This window comes from Rattus rattus, chromosome 5, assembly GCF_011064425.1.
Source record: "Rattus rattus isolate New Zealand chromosome 5, Rrattus_CSIRO_v1, whole genome shotgun sequence".
NCBI classification, from domain to species: Eukaryota; Metazoa; Chordata; class Mammalia; order Rodentia; family Muridae; genus Rattus; species Rattus rattus.
The window spans coordinates 68,894,160-68,908,846 of NC_046158.1; the positions used below are offsets into that span (position 1 = coordinate 68,894,160).

Genomic DNA, 14,687 nt, shown 5'->3' on the forward strand with positions numbered 1-14,687 from the left:
GTATCTAATCTGGAGTTCCAAATATAACAGCTGATCAAAATGTTGATGAATATGATTGATATCAATTGGTAACCTACTATTTCACAAAGTGTTCCTGATAGTTAAGAGTTAATATTCATATTAAATCAATCTGGAACTTTAACATATTTCCTTTTGTTATTAAAGACATGAAACTTTTTATTCATCATCTTCAATTTATTCAACACGTTGTCAGAGAAAGAAAAAAGTTGCATGTACATTTATGTTAAATGATCTGTTTAATATCACACCGAATGCTACAATAACCAAAATCGCTATTTCAAAAGAGGATTTTTGTTAAATAAAAGTAAGGTACACCAACTAAATATGCCTAGATTTAACTTAAAAGCCTACTGTCTTTCTTTTCTTTTCTGTGCTCACACAGTTCTAAAGAACTCGATAATGTTTTCCAATCATTAGAAACATATTTGAAATATCAAATATTTGAAGAAATTTTTGAAGAAATTGTACTAAGGACATTTTTTTAGTAAAGTGTTGCTTAGCATACTTGAAACCCTTACATTAGATCAGAACCACAAACAAAAGGAGAATGTAGAAACATCTTGAATTATGTAATTGCAGTACCTCCTTTTTACATGTAGTTTTAAATGAAGAATTTATAAATGTAAGTAAAAGTATTTGCTCTTTTTAGAATTGAAAATGAGACTACCTCCCTGAAACCAAGCAGAAAATCAGAGAAGTTTAATAAATATTTTTTAAATTAGAAATGTAGAAGTGAGTCTATTCCTAGATTGATTTTTTAAAAATATTATAAATGTACTTTAGTTCAACATAGAGATGCATTATTTTACTTAAACAGTAAGGAGTGATAGGGGAAAGTAAAAGAAGGAGAACATACAATGAAAGAAAATTTTCTCTGAGTGGGATCTTAAAAGAAGCAATTTTGTGGGCAGTATTTGGCTGAGCAAACTCAGAATATATAATAGTTTCTAGTCCTCAGTGAAATGAGATGAAATTTTAATATTATCTCCATAAATAGTTTTCATATTGAATTAAGTTGATGAATAGATATTACATGAATTTAATCATATAGTATACAATAAAAAAAATCTTTTGTTGTGCACTTCTGAGTGTAAAGTCATACCTTCATAATTACTATTCTTGTCTACTAGTTGCAGTCCATCAAATTTTCAGTCAATACAATTTCACATTTTACTAATTATTTTTAGTCTACTAATGTTTCACATGAAAAGTTGTGAAAAGGAAAGAAACTATAACATCAAATTCCTATCATCATAAAATTCTGTTTTGTTTTTTACATTTAACATTACCTCAACTTGTAACTATATTTTAAATTCTTGGAACACCATTCACTCATAAGTCTTTAATATGACTGGTGATCTGCTTCATACTTGCTGTGAATTTCACCTTTTTAAAAAATAATAATGCTTAATGTAGAAATTACTCAACATGTATTGAAAACAAAGGAGAAATGAACTATTTCTGTAAAAGTAGATAAAATTAAGTAATTCCTACATATGCCTGCTTGGTAATAAAAAGTCAATATTTCCTATCGTAGTGTCAGTGGACATAGAAACCATATGCTGGGCTCTGGATGACTTGGAAGATACAAAATAGGCTGCTTGTTTTGTTTTGTTTTGTTTTGGGTGGTCTATAGTTTTGTTTTTCTTATGCTGTTTTTGATTAGTATGATTTTCACGTTTTGGAGACAGAGCGTAAGACAGAGAAAGAAAGTAAAGTTTGATTGTAGAATAGTGGGGATTGTAGAATGAGGTGGCCAAAAAATGATTAAACATTGTATGAAAGTTTAATTAAAAATAATAAGACAAATCTTTATTAATCTGAAAAGAACATTGTGATAATAATTTCACATAACCCCATTAGGTAATAATAAAAAAATGTTAAGAGAAAGAACTGAATCATTGTATAAAAGAATATTAATTTGGAGTTCTGCCTTTGAGTGGATGATCATTGAAAATGATATGACTTACTGTTATTAGCTAGAACATGCATTAACATCTAGTAAAAAAATGAAAAATAATGTTTTCCATGGGGCTACTTAGTACCTGACAGTATAGTTTGCCACATTTCAGTTTCATCTATGGAATTGAGGCATTAGGTATGATGTTATTTTGAGTTCGTAGATAAAGCTATAGACAATGACAGTAAAATAATGGTTCTTCTGGTTGAATCACGCCCACAGACGAAACACTCAGAGAACAGCGCCATGGATAATGCAACCACTGTGACACAGTTTCTCTTACTGGGGTTTTCTGATCTTCATAACCTGCAAACATTTCTGTTTGGGATGTTTTCCATAATGTATGTGGTTATCTTAATAGGAAACAGCTTTATACTTGTCATAGTCAGAATTGATCCTGCACTACAAAAACCCATGTATTATTTCCTGGCCAATTTTTCATTTCTGGAAATTTGTTATGTATCAGTCACCCTTCCCAGAATTCTCTACAATCTTTGGACACAAGACAGAAGAATTTGTCTCCTGGCTTGTGCTATTCAAATGTTTTTCTTCCTAATTCTGGCAGCCACTGAGTGTTTCCTGCTGGCTGTGATGTCCTATGACCGCTATGTGGCCATCTGTAACCCTCTGCATTATCCTCTGGTTATGAACCCAACAAAGTGCACTCAGCTGGCAGTGGGCTCTTGGCTTGGTGGTATTCCAGTCCAGATAGGACAAACTTGTCGAATATTCTCTCTTCATTTCTGCAATTCTAATATAATAGAGCACTTCTTCTGTGATGTTCCCCCAATTCTCAAGCTGGCCTGTGGTGATACTTCAATGCATGAGTTGTCTGTATATTTAGTAGCTATGGTTTTTGTCGCCTCCCCTTTTATGATGATCCTTGCCTCCTACAGCAAAATCATCGCCACCATTCTAAAATTGCCAACAACCACAGGACGGGCAAAAGCTTTCTCCACTTGTTCTTCACATCTGATGGTAGTTGTTTTGTTTTTTGGATCAGCTACCATTAACTACTTGAGGCCAAAGTCTATTCATTCTGTAAGAACTGATGAACTACTCTCTCTGTTCTACACAATTGTGACCCCCATGTTCAATCCCCTCATATACAGCCTCAGGAACAAGGATGTGATTGCAGCACTAAGGAGGCTTTTACTTAAAATTGAAAGCAACTGACTTAGGTACAAGTGAATAACCAGCTTCTTCCACACTCATGAAAACTATTTCAACTGTTCAGATTCCATTTTATATTGTAACTATGTCTATTGTATCATATGTATGTATATTTAAATTTTGAAATATTTTAATTAAAATATAATTCCTTTCCCTTTTGGTTTTTCTCCTTTTAAATGCTCCACTATCTCTTCCTCCTGCCTCTCCCATGTTACTTATACTACATCCTTCTCAAAAATGTGGCTTTTGTCTTTGATTATTATTGGGATGTGGATATGTATATGAAATATAAAGGTATAGGTATAGACAGATTAAGATAGATAGATGATAGATAGATAGATAGATAGAGAGAGAGAGAGAGAGAGAGAGAGAGAGAGTAAACATTAATACCACCTTCCAAGTCTGTGGTTTTTGTGTGTATATACAATTTAGGGCAGTAGTCATCATTTTCCTGTAGTTCTTTGTCTGAGACTAGATCTCCTGGAGATTTTTGCTGTTCCACGTTGACATTTTATAATGGTGTTACCATTATAAAGCTTTTATTTCTGTAGCCATTTCTACAAGATATTGTTTCATTACAGCACCATTTTTGGTATTCTGCCTCCTAAAATCTCTTTAACACCTCTTTTATTATGTTCTCAGATACATTATTTGTAGTGTGGATGTATGTAGTGTTGTCTGAGTTCTCCACTGTTTTTTGCTTTTTGAGATTTTTGTTTTTGGTTTTTCTCTTTCATTTCTGCATTGTGTTCAGTTGTTTTCTGTGGTTTCTGTTTACTTTAAATAGAGGCTGTTTTGCTGAGGATGCATGCCTACACTTACACATAGGTTTAAAGTTAAAATTTTTAACATAGTATGTAATAATGTTGAACTATAAAGGTAGAGGCAGATTCTTTCTGAAGGCCCCGGGAAACTAGCTACATATTCTGGACTAGACATAGTATTCCTACTGTTGAATGGGTATTAAATCTAACTAGAAAGCCATTGCTTTCCAACATGTGAATATGCCTTTATATGTATCTTAACATACTAGTAATTTTTGTGATTCCTAGATGTTGGAGTTGGCTGGGACTATTTAATAGTATCTTTCCTCTGAAAGTTTGAATAGAGTTTTCTAGAACCCAGAAATTTAGACCACACAAAAGAAGCATTCAGGATAGACCCAGCTCAAATATTAATGGACGTTTTAGTTGTGATCACTGAAGGACTAAAGATGACAATATTAGCTGTTCAATATTAGTCTAGCTAGAAATTAAATTCTGCAGAGTCTCCTCCTGTTGCTATAAATGTTTAAGCAATTTTTGGTGAGCTGTTTATTTCTAGAAATTCTACATGCCGATTATTCATTTGTATCCCTAAAAGAAAAGAAAACAAAAACAAACAAACCCCAAAAGTAGCCACAGAAACAAAAAGAAACCCTAATTCTAGTGAGAATTTTAGTTTCTTTAAAAACACAGAATATTTTAAGAAGGTAGTTTCATTTTAATTTTGGGTATGGGATATGGGGCTGCTTCAGATTATCAAAAGGGGTTGAGGGTATTTTGCTATAGCAGGGCATGATTTTGCCAGCTGCAGATAGCTTTTGTGAGTGTATGATTTAGGAATTCTTGGGACTTTTCAGAAGACATAAATTCTAGAGCACTAGTAGGGACTGAGTGAGCGACTGCTGGTTGGATGCTGGTTGTCACTGTTGTTTGAGATTTGTCAAGAAGTCCTGCCCAAAGAAGAAACAGTGAAAAGAAGAAATCACTTATCTTGACAGTGAAGATCAAATTTGACCCAAGGAACTCGATGCACCTAATGAATAGAAAGTACTCTGATTATATTGTCAGCACTCTTTCTGCTCCTGATTCATTTGGAAATTTCTTTCACTCTCTCTCCCTTCTTCCTTTTTTTCCCTATCTTGTTACACAACTGAATGTGAAAAAGTTGAACAAGTGTACAAGTTAGAACCCAAAAGTAGCCAAAAGTCTGGCTTCTCTTTGTTTTCTTCCATCTTTTTTCTATAAGTTAAAGTATAAAGAAGTTATCCTAATCAATGAGAGTTTGGAAATGTTATGAAGCAAGCTCAGGATGGCCAGATACATGTACATTTTTATTAAATTATTTTATTTATTTATATTCCAAATGTTGTCCTCTTTCCTGTTCCAACCTCAGAATTCTTCACTCCATCCTCCCACCCATTTGTCTCTAAGAGGAGCATTTACTACTACTACTACTACTACTACTACTACTACTACTACTACTATTATTATTATTATTATTATTATTATTATTATTAAATCATTTTTTGCAGTCCAGTCGTTATCCCCCTCCTAGTCTGCCCTCTGATCATTGCTTATCCAATACCTCCTAATCCCCCAACCCCACATTTTCAAAATGATGTTTCAAACCCTATATTCCCAACCCCATCAGACTTACCCACTCCCTGGGGCCTGGTGGATTTATAATCACCAAATTGCTTCATAATTTATTTTATGATACCACACCTATGCAAATTTCTTAGACTATCCTAATATGATGGCACATGCCACATATCATTATGTAGACAGAGACAAGCTTACAACTGTGAATTGAATTTCATTAATTATTTACTGTCATAAAAATAGAATGATGATGGCCGAGCTGGGCACTCTGTGAGGCATGTCTGATCTCTCTCAAACCACTACTTCCACCTAATGGTCTTTTATAAAAGAAAAATGGGGGAGATGCACGGAGCCATATTGGATTTGGGCCTAGCCGCTTTTTGAACTGCTTGGCTCAAAGTGGCTAGGTGAATCTGGGCTGTTTGGCCACAGAGACTCACCCCTAAGATGACTGCCATAAGTCTTAAGATTGTTGAATGAAAGCCTCTCCCATGAATTTACGGCACAGGAAAATAACATTCAAGGGATGCCTCAGCTCCCTTAGCAGATACCAGTTATCTCCTCAGTCAACACCCAGTGTCTCCACCACCTGACCTCATCGCCTGACCTCTTTGCCTCCAGCTATCACTGCCTATACCCTCATCTCCCCCTCCTTCATGTTTCACAAAGGTCACTCCCCCTACCTGAAAGCTTTAAAAGCTGCAACGTTCATCCCAATAAACGAGACCTTGACAACAGAAAAAAAAAATAGAATGATGAAAGGAAGAAAGACAGAAAGAAAATAAAGGAAAAAAATTCAGAAAGAAAGAAACAATCTTTGCCACAGTCCTCGATACTTAAAGGAATACAGTATCAATAACTGAAAAAAGTTATTAAAATTTTGTTATTTATAATTCTCATATTTCTTTATAGCAGAAACAAAAAATGAGAATACACAGGGTGATAGTACTCAGTTAACTTTTTCATTTAATTCACTTTCTGATTCTGTGAAATTCCTTTAGTGGCAGAAAATAATAATTTCTTACAACTAGAGAAAACATGGAAAAGGAATTTGTTCCCAAGGTTCCTACTCAAACATACTTTGTTCTGACAACAGAATATATATATACATATAATCACATACATATATTTGTATGTATATGGTTATATATACATATATATGAATGTAGTTACCTTCTAATATAAAAATATTTGTAAGTTCACAAAACTAAATTTTACTGCTTTCTGACTTTATCACTCAATAAAGATAATAATTATATTTTAGCCACATTCTACAGGTTTTACATGAACTGCTTTTGATACATACCAAATTAGTATTTTCTTTATTATTATTTTTGAAAAGTAAATAACATTGAAGTCTTCTATTTATGCTAGTTTCAAATAATTTTGAGAATCCTTTCCTGATGTTTTTGACAGACTCAATGAGATTTGAATATAATATGTTTTAATATCACAGACATAATAATATATTAAAGGCTATTGTCATTAATATCTTCTACTTTTAGAAATCTAACAATGTGTAAGAGTTGATGAAAATGTGGAATCAACATTGCAGATGTCATCTGAACCTCTGAGGATCTACAGTGATCCTGCTGACTAAGAGATAGGAGATTATGAGATTCAGCATAAGTGAATCTGAAATTTAGAAAAGTATAAGTATATTATTCCAGATATTTGTAGATTTGTGATATTATGAATTATCCTTTTAAGTGTACTAATATACAAAAAAAAGTGTAAGAATCTGATGCACATTTTGGCCTATACCTTTTGTCTTGGTCTGTTTCTTGAGATTTTGCCATAAGAAAAAAAAAATCTGAACACAAGCAGCCATATATCAACTTTTAGGCAACTTGCAATATTACTTCATAAAGTTGACTAGAGAGAAATAAGTACTATGTACATTTTATCAGTATAAAAATATAATACAATAATATCTACCCCTAATAAATAATTATTTCAGAGGAGATACTACAAAATATTCATAAATTCTTTTAATAAATGCACAAATGACTATATTTATCTGGAGTAGATAGTATATTTATGTATTAACGTAAACGTTTCACATATCTTCCATTAGTCAAAAAAGAAGAAATATTAAAGAAATGTAATTATTTTTGAGGTGCTTATGTTCAATGCTTACATTCAGAAAACAGTTCAGAAAAGTGTATGTCTAGTTTACTCCTAACCAAACAGGTACTGAAAGCAAAAGAGGAGAAAGGGACATTATTTTGGTGCATTTATGTAGTTATATTATCTATTGTTCATACATATGTTAAAGTTAAGTACTAACATTTTTCAATTATAATTTATTCTTTTATAAAATGAAAATATGAGTCTAACCTATCACAAAACACAATGAACAAATGATGATAGATAGATAGATAGGTAGATAGATAGATATAGATTATAGATATATATGGAAAAGGAACAAGAAAAAAATGAAAGAAGAATCTAGAAGAGTTGAAAAATGTAGTCATACTAGCCCCCCTTTTTTTTATTAGATATAATTTTTTGCTTACATTTTAAATGTTATTCCCCTTCCCGGTTTCCTGTCCATAAGCCCCCATCTCCTCCCTTCTCCCTCCCCCATATGGGTATTCCCCCTACACATCCCCCTTACTGCCCCCCCCATATTCCCCTGCACTGGGGTCCAACCTTGGCAGGACCAAGGGCTTCACCTTCCACTGGTGCCCCAACAAGGCTATTCTCTGCTACATATGCAGATGGAGCCCTGAGTCAGTCCATGTATAGTCTTTCAGTAATGGTTTAGTCCCTGGAAGCTCTGGTTAGTTGGTATTGTTGCTTTTATGGGGTTGCAAGCTCCTTGATCTCTTTCAATACTTCCTCTAATTCCCCCCAAGGGGGTCCTGTTCTCAGTTCAGTGGCTTGCTGCTAGCCTTGACCTCTGTGTTGGACATGCTCAGGATGTGCCTCTTAGGAGTGATGTAAATCCCTTTCAGCATGCATTTTTAGCTTCATCAATAAGAAGGAATGGGAGCATGTTGTATTTCAACTTAGAAATGTGTGTTACTGCTTAGACACTGGAAAGTGATGGAAAAAGAAAGTTGTTATAAAAAGTATAAAACAATAAAAAAATGAGAAAATTAAAATAAGAAAAATAAGAATGGGAAAAATGTTTGAAAAAAATATACAAGTATGCTAGATAACAAGGACAATTTAACCAAATGTGGGGTGCCTAACACTTGATGGTCTTGATTTCAATGTTGAAATGAATGAATATATATATATATATACATATGTATATATGTGAGTTGTGTATGTGGGTATGAATATATATATGTATATATATATATGTGTGTGTGTGTGTGTTTACATACATATATAATCTTTGTAATGTTTCCTTGTTTTAATTACATAGATAAAAAACATGTTTTGTTTTCTTACATTAAACAACAACAGCAAAAAATAATCAGGGCTGGTATTTAAATCAATGAAATTATAGCATAGTAACCTTGACCCTAATGGTTCCATTTAACTTTAATTCTAATACTCTCAGAGTTACCATCAAATTTCATTAGATCACTTTTATTACTATAGAAGAAGAATGAAATTTTTCCTTCTTAGTATTGTTTTTAGTTTTCAAAAAATCTTTTAACTATCACAGAACAGGTATGAAGATACACCAAGTGAGGTACAAAGGTAAATGTGCATTTGTATATTCCAATATTCACAGATTCCCTGCAGAAGACACATGCACAGATACAAAAAGTCCCAAATGCCTTTAGAAACAAACATAATTTTTATTCTTTCTTTTTCTCCTGCTCCTCCTTCTCCTCCTCCTCCTCCTCCCTCTTCTGCTCATTCTCCTCTACTTCCTAAAGTGCCCATATGATTTTATTTTTTTATTTTTATGGTAATAAAAATGATATTTAATTTTCCTTTGCCTTCTACTACATCCCCATTCACTTTCAAATCTATTGTTATTTTTCATTATTTTTATTATATATATATATATTATGAAATAATATACATAGTCTATATAACTTCTTTGCTGCATACTTCAATATAATTTGGACCTGAACAGGAAGTAATTGTTTCTTTTACCACTGTATTCTTATTCTTTTCTTTCTTCTCCCTACAGATTTATGTTTGTCATAGAAGATATATGAATAGATATATTTTTGTAGAAGGTTTTGATTTTTCCAAGAATATATATATATATATATATATTTACTGAATATATATATATTTACTGAATATATATATATTCAGTAAATTTTAAAAGTTCTAAGCAAAAGAATGCAAACGTAAAATCTTTTTAATCACCTTTGAAGATTTATTTTATGTGCACGAGTACACTGTTGCTGTTTTCAGATACACCAGAAGAGGGCATAAGATCCAATTACAGATGGTCATGAGTCATCATATGGTTGCTGGGAAGTGAACTCAGGTCCTCTGGAAGAGCAATCAATGCTCTCAACCACTGAGCCATCTCTCCATCCCTATCCAAAATATATATTACACATATTCATATGGGTAGAAATTCAAAAAAAAAAATTCAAACAGCCCATAGTTAAAAAATATGTCTAAGTAAATGTTTTTAAGCATGATCCCTTTTGAACTTTAACTTAATGGACAACAATAGAGTAAATGGGTAAATGACATGACAAAGAGCTATAATAACATTATGTAAAAACCTAAACCTAAGGCAAAACAAAGTGACTTTCAGTTATACAAATATGTTCATATCTAGGATTTAGCCGCATTAGCACATACTGTATCACTCACAGTTAACTATTATACAGTCCTCCCTCCTCTGGAAGGATGTCAGCATGTGAGCAAGAGGACAACCCATATTTCTTAGCCATAATTTCTCTAATCAAAATATTAATGTTTATGCAAATTAATTACAAATCTCACAGTCATCTAATGTTTTCTTTCATTTATTATGTAATTATGTGTCCATTTCGGTTGTTTGGGATTTTACCAAAATTGCCCTTATGAATTGGGGGTCAGTCTGAAGCAGTCACTGATGGGGAACTCCATTAATGGATAGGAGAATTCTGCACTGTGACACCTGAATGCATTTAGTGTTAAAAATTGAGAATCCTAGCTCAATAATTGTGGCCTAGCTAGAAAGTAAATTTTAAATCCTGTCTTCCCAGTTGCTGTAGATTTATGACTAGTTTTGATGATTTATTGTTACTTGAAATTATATATACATTTCCTAGTTCAAATAGTTCATACAAGAGCATGGACAGCTCTCTTTATAGTTTTTGTCAATTGAGATGTAATGTGCCCATTCTCAACAATTTTTTTAATAGAAAACTCATGTTGAAGATGCCAAAATTTCTTTGCATTTGTGATGATAGAAAGTACATATTAATGTACTCTAAAACAATACACAATGTTAAAGTGTCTTACCATATATAAAAGGCAGTTACATTTAGGGATGTGTCATAAACACTGATTTCAACACTGTGAAGACATATAAATGTTCTCCACTATAATTACTTTGTCAACCAGTGGTGCCTTATGACAATAAATGATATCTCTGAAAAAGTGATTCAGTGATTGAGTGTTCTTTTCCAACCAGGAAGCCTTAATTTCAGTTTTCAATGCTGTAAACATATAATGACCAATTTTTGATATTTTCTATTATAGTAATTTTGAATAATAACAAAACCAAATACTGCCAAGATATATAAGGCATGGCGTTTTCTCTTTTCATTTAATTTGAAGTTCTTGGTATATTAAATTTATGACTGACAGAAAAACAAAGTTCTATACAATTAGAAATTAACATGGGAAAGGAGTTGTCCCCAAGGTAGAGAGCATGCCTTGTTAAATGGAATAGTGTGTTATGACAGTAGAATATATTTGGAAGAAATTTGGTTTCTCTCTCAAATAAAGGAAGACACTTAAGCTTAGAAAAATAAAATTCTTTATCATTTTAGTGTTGTATGTCAATAAATCAAGGTAAGAATTTTAATTCACCTAATTACAAAGAGAATAGACTAATTTGATTAAGCACAAACTTATGTACCTGAATTATGATATTTTATCATAATCAAAGTGATAAAATCACAAAAATTATATATTTTATAAATATTTTTGTTAGGAATAAAATAGGATTTCAGTTTAGAATTATATTCCTTTTGTATTATAATATTTTTATTATAATATTGAGAGAAAACAACATTTCCAAACCATTTTATTATGAAAGAATAGTGTATGAAACATCATGTTCACCAACAACAACATAGTATGCGCTAATGCGTATCAACTCATTATTTTGCTAAACATATTTAAGTGATTCTGTGATATAACATCTAACATATATATGTGTGTATATACATGTATATATAATAACATTATATATTATATTAAATTATGTTAAATTTATATAAAATTATAAAATATATTAATTATATTAAATTTATATATTATATTTTATATATAAAATAAAATTCCACCTATCTACAATAGAGAATTAAATGCTTGAATAAAGATTGTTGATGTAAGCATGACACATACTATTACCTAAATAGCTCCTGATGGCTCTGTTAATGTCTATCAGAAATGATTCTAGAAATGTTATAAAAATATTGGCATATCTTCATTTGATTCAGCACAATTTTTGCCATAGGAAAATTCTGTTAAATTAATGCAACTGTGTGTGTGTGTGTGTGTGTGTGTGTGTGTGTCTGTGTATGGTTTATGTGTATGCATATGTATATATACATAAATGTTTATCAAATGATTTAGTTAATTATGCAATATGTGCAATATATATTAGAAAAAAGTTTTCATTTCAAAGGTGATAATAGCTAAACCTTATAGAAGTATTTGAATAAAACTAAATGACAAGTTATTTGAAATTTCTAATGCCTATATTTACTTGAAATTTCTACTAAATTAATTTCTCGGTATAAGAATAAGGATCAAAAAGCTTTCAAATTACTGACATAAAAACATACACATACACACACACAAAGGAGAATGTGTGTGTGTTTGTGTGGGAGAGAGAGAGAGAGAGAGAGAGATAGATTGATTAATGCTAGATGATTTGGAAGGTTTGTTTTAGCAATTTGTGCACAAAATGCTTACAGGAGCTAAGGAAACAGACTGGAGGTAGGTAGAGTGCCAGCCTAGCCACTATATAGCTATGGTTAAGAATGGTTGACCCCATGCAAATAAAAATGCAGAGTAAGTGCTATTTGTAAAAAGTTTCAATTACTATATTTTTTTATTTACATATAGTTTCAAACTAAGAATGTCATAGGCAGGTGTGAAAAATACTAACTTTGATTACATAATATTTTACATTGAACTTCCGAAAGTTTTAAGTGTAAAATTGCATTTCATAAAATCTGGTGCTGTTGATCCTTAATGAAATTGCACATAAAGGCAACTAAGAGAATAAATGGGAGTTTGAAAGATCACATCAAGACACCGAAAATATATGCTTAATATATTTTTAAGTTAATTTTTAAATGAATAAAGAATATTTAATCACAATAAATTGATTTGTGATTCTTAGGAAACAATTTTGGAAGAAAATTAAAGAACCAACTGAAATTTGAATCATCAATTCAGAATTTTTCACTTTACATATTTAGATAATCATTTAAAGTAGCATGTGTCATTGTGTCATTAAAAAGGGTATAAATTACATCAGGTAGTGGGTGAGAAAAAGAAGCATTTACTTTAGCGACAAAGTATATATGTCATGACAAATTCTGAGTTCATTAGTTACACACACACATATAAACATTAAACAGAATGAAAAAAGACAAATATTATGGCTTCAGTCTCTGAATGATACATCAAAGCTGAGGATAAGGAGGTATACTTTGAATCATCCCCACAGATGAAACACACAGACATCAGGGAAGAGGACAATGCTTCCACAGTGACACAGTTTCTTCTGCTTGGATTTTCTGATCTTCCCAACCTCCAGAGCTTTCTATTTGGGATATTTTCTATAATGTACTTGATTATACTAATTGCCAATAGTTTCATAATTGTTATAACCACACTGGATCCTGCACTACAGAAACCCATGTATTTTTTCTTGGTCAACTTTTCTTTTCTGGAAATCTGTTATGTATCTGTCATTCTCCCTAGGATTCTGTACAGCATTTGGACACAAGACAGAAATATTTCTCTTCTGGCTTGTGCTATACAAATGTGCTTCTTCCTAATGCTGGCAGCCACTGAAAGTATTCTCCTGGCTGTGATGTCCTATGATCGCTATGTGGCCATCTGTAATCCTCTGCACTATGCTCTGGTCATGAACCCAAGAAAATGCAGGCAGCTGGCAGCAGGGTCCTGGCTCGGTGGCATGCCATTCCAGCTTGGGCAAACCTGTCAAATATTCTCTCTACATTTCTGTAACTCTAACCAAATAGATCACTTCTTCTGTGACATACCTCCTGTACTTAAACTGGCCTGTGGAGACACTTCTGTTAATGAGATGTATGTCTATGTAGTGGCTATCTTGCTTGCTGCAATCCCTTTCATACTAATACTAACATCGTACAGCAAAATTATTGCCACCATCCTGAGGCTGCCAACAGCCGAAGGACGAGCAAAAGCCTTCTCCACATGTTCTTCCCACCTAGTGGTTGTAGTTTTGTTTTTTGCCTCTGCATCTATTACCTACTTAATGCCAAAATCAACTCACTCTGCAGTAAGTGACAAATTCCTTTCTCTTTTCTACACCATTGTCACCCCCATTTTCAATCCCATAATTTATTGCCTTAGGAACAAAGAGGTTATTGCAGCTCTGAGAAGATTATTGCTTAGAACATAGTGTCATGGTTTTCAACTCAAGTGACAAAATTACAAACCCGGGTCTGACTCACAGAGACTTTTCCCCTATGTTCTTTTACTTTGAGATGCTATTCACCACCTGCTAGGAACTGTCTTTGTTATTTTGAAACTTAGTATAACATCACTTTGCTTAGAAATACAGTCATTGAATGGATATTGTTGATGTTATGTGTTAATGAAACATTTGTCCATTATATATTTTCTTTGATAATTTTTCTTTGTGTATGCAATACATTTCCTTCTCCTATCAAAATCCAATTGCTACATCCAAATCCTTCCCTACATGTAAGTCTTTGTTTTGTTTCATGGCCCAATAAGCTTGACTCAGGTCCTCTGTATGACCAGTTTAAATGTATTATATATAGATC

The 14,687-nt window shown here is 32.4% G+C and overlaps 2 protein-coding genes across 2 annotated transcripts; both read left to right on the forward strand.

Moving 5' to 3' along the window:
* Positions 1-2,212: 2,212 nt before the first annotated feature.
* LOC116900871 (olfactory receptor 10AG1-like) lies at positions 2,213-3,157 on the forward strand. The gene has a single exon (XM_032902553.1). The coding sequence runs from the start codon at positions 2,228-2,230 to the stop codon at positions 3,155-3,157; it is 930 nt and encodes a 309-aa protein (XP_032758444.1). The 5' UTR covers positions 2,213-2,227.
* Positions 3,158-13,354: 10,197 nt separating this feature from the next.
* Positions 13,355-14,299, forward strand: LOC116900342 (olfactory receptor 10AG1-like). The gene has a single exon (XM_032902095.1). The coding sequence runs from the start codon at positions 13,355-13,357 to the stop codon at positions 14,297-14,299; it is 945 nt and encodes a 314-aa protein (XP_032757986.1).
* Positions 14,300-14,687: the final 388 nt, after the last annotated feature.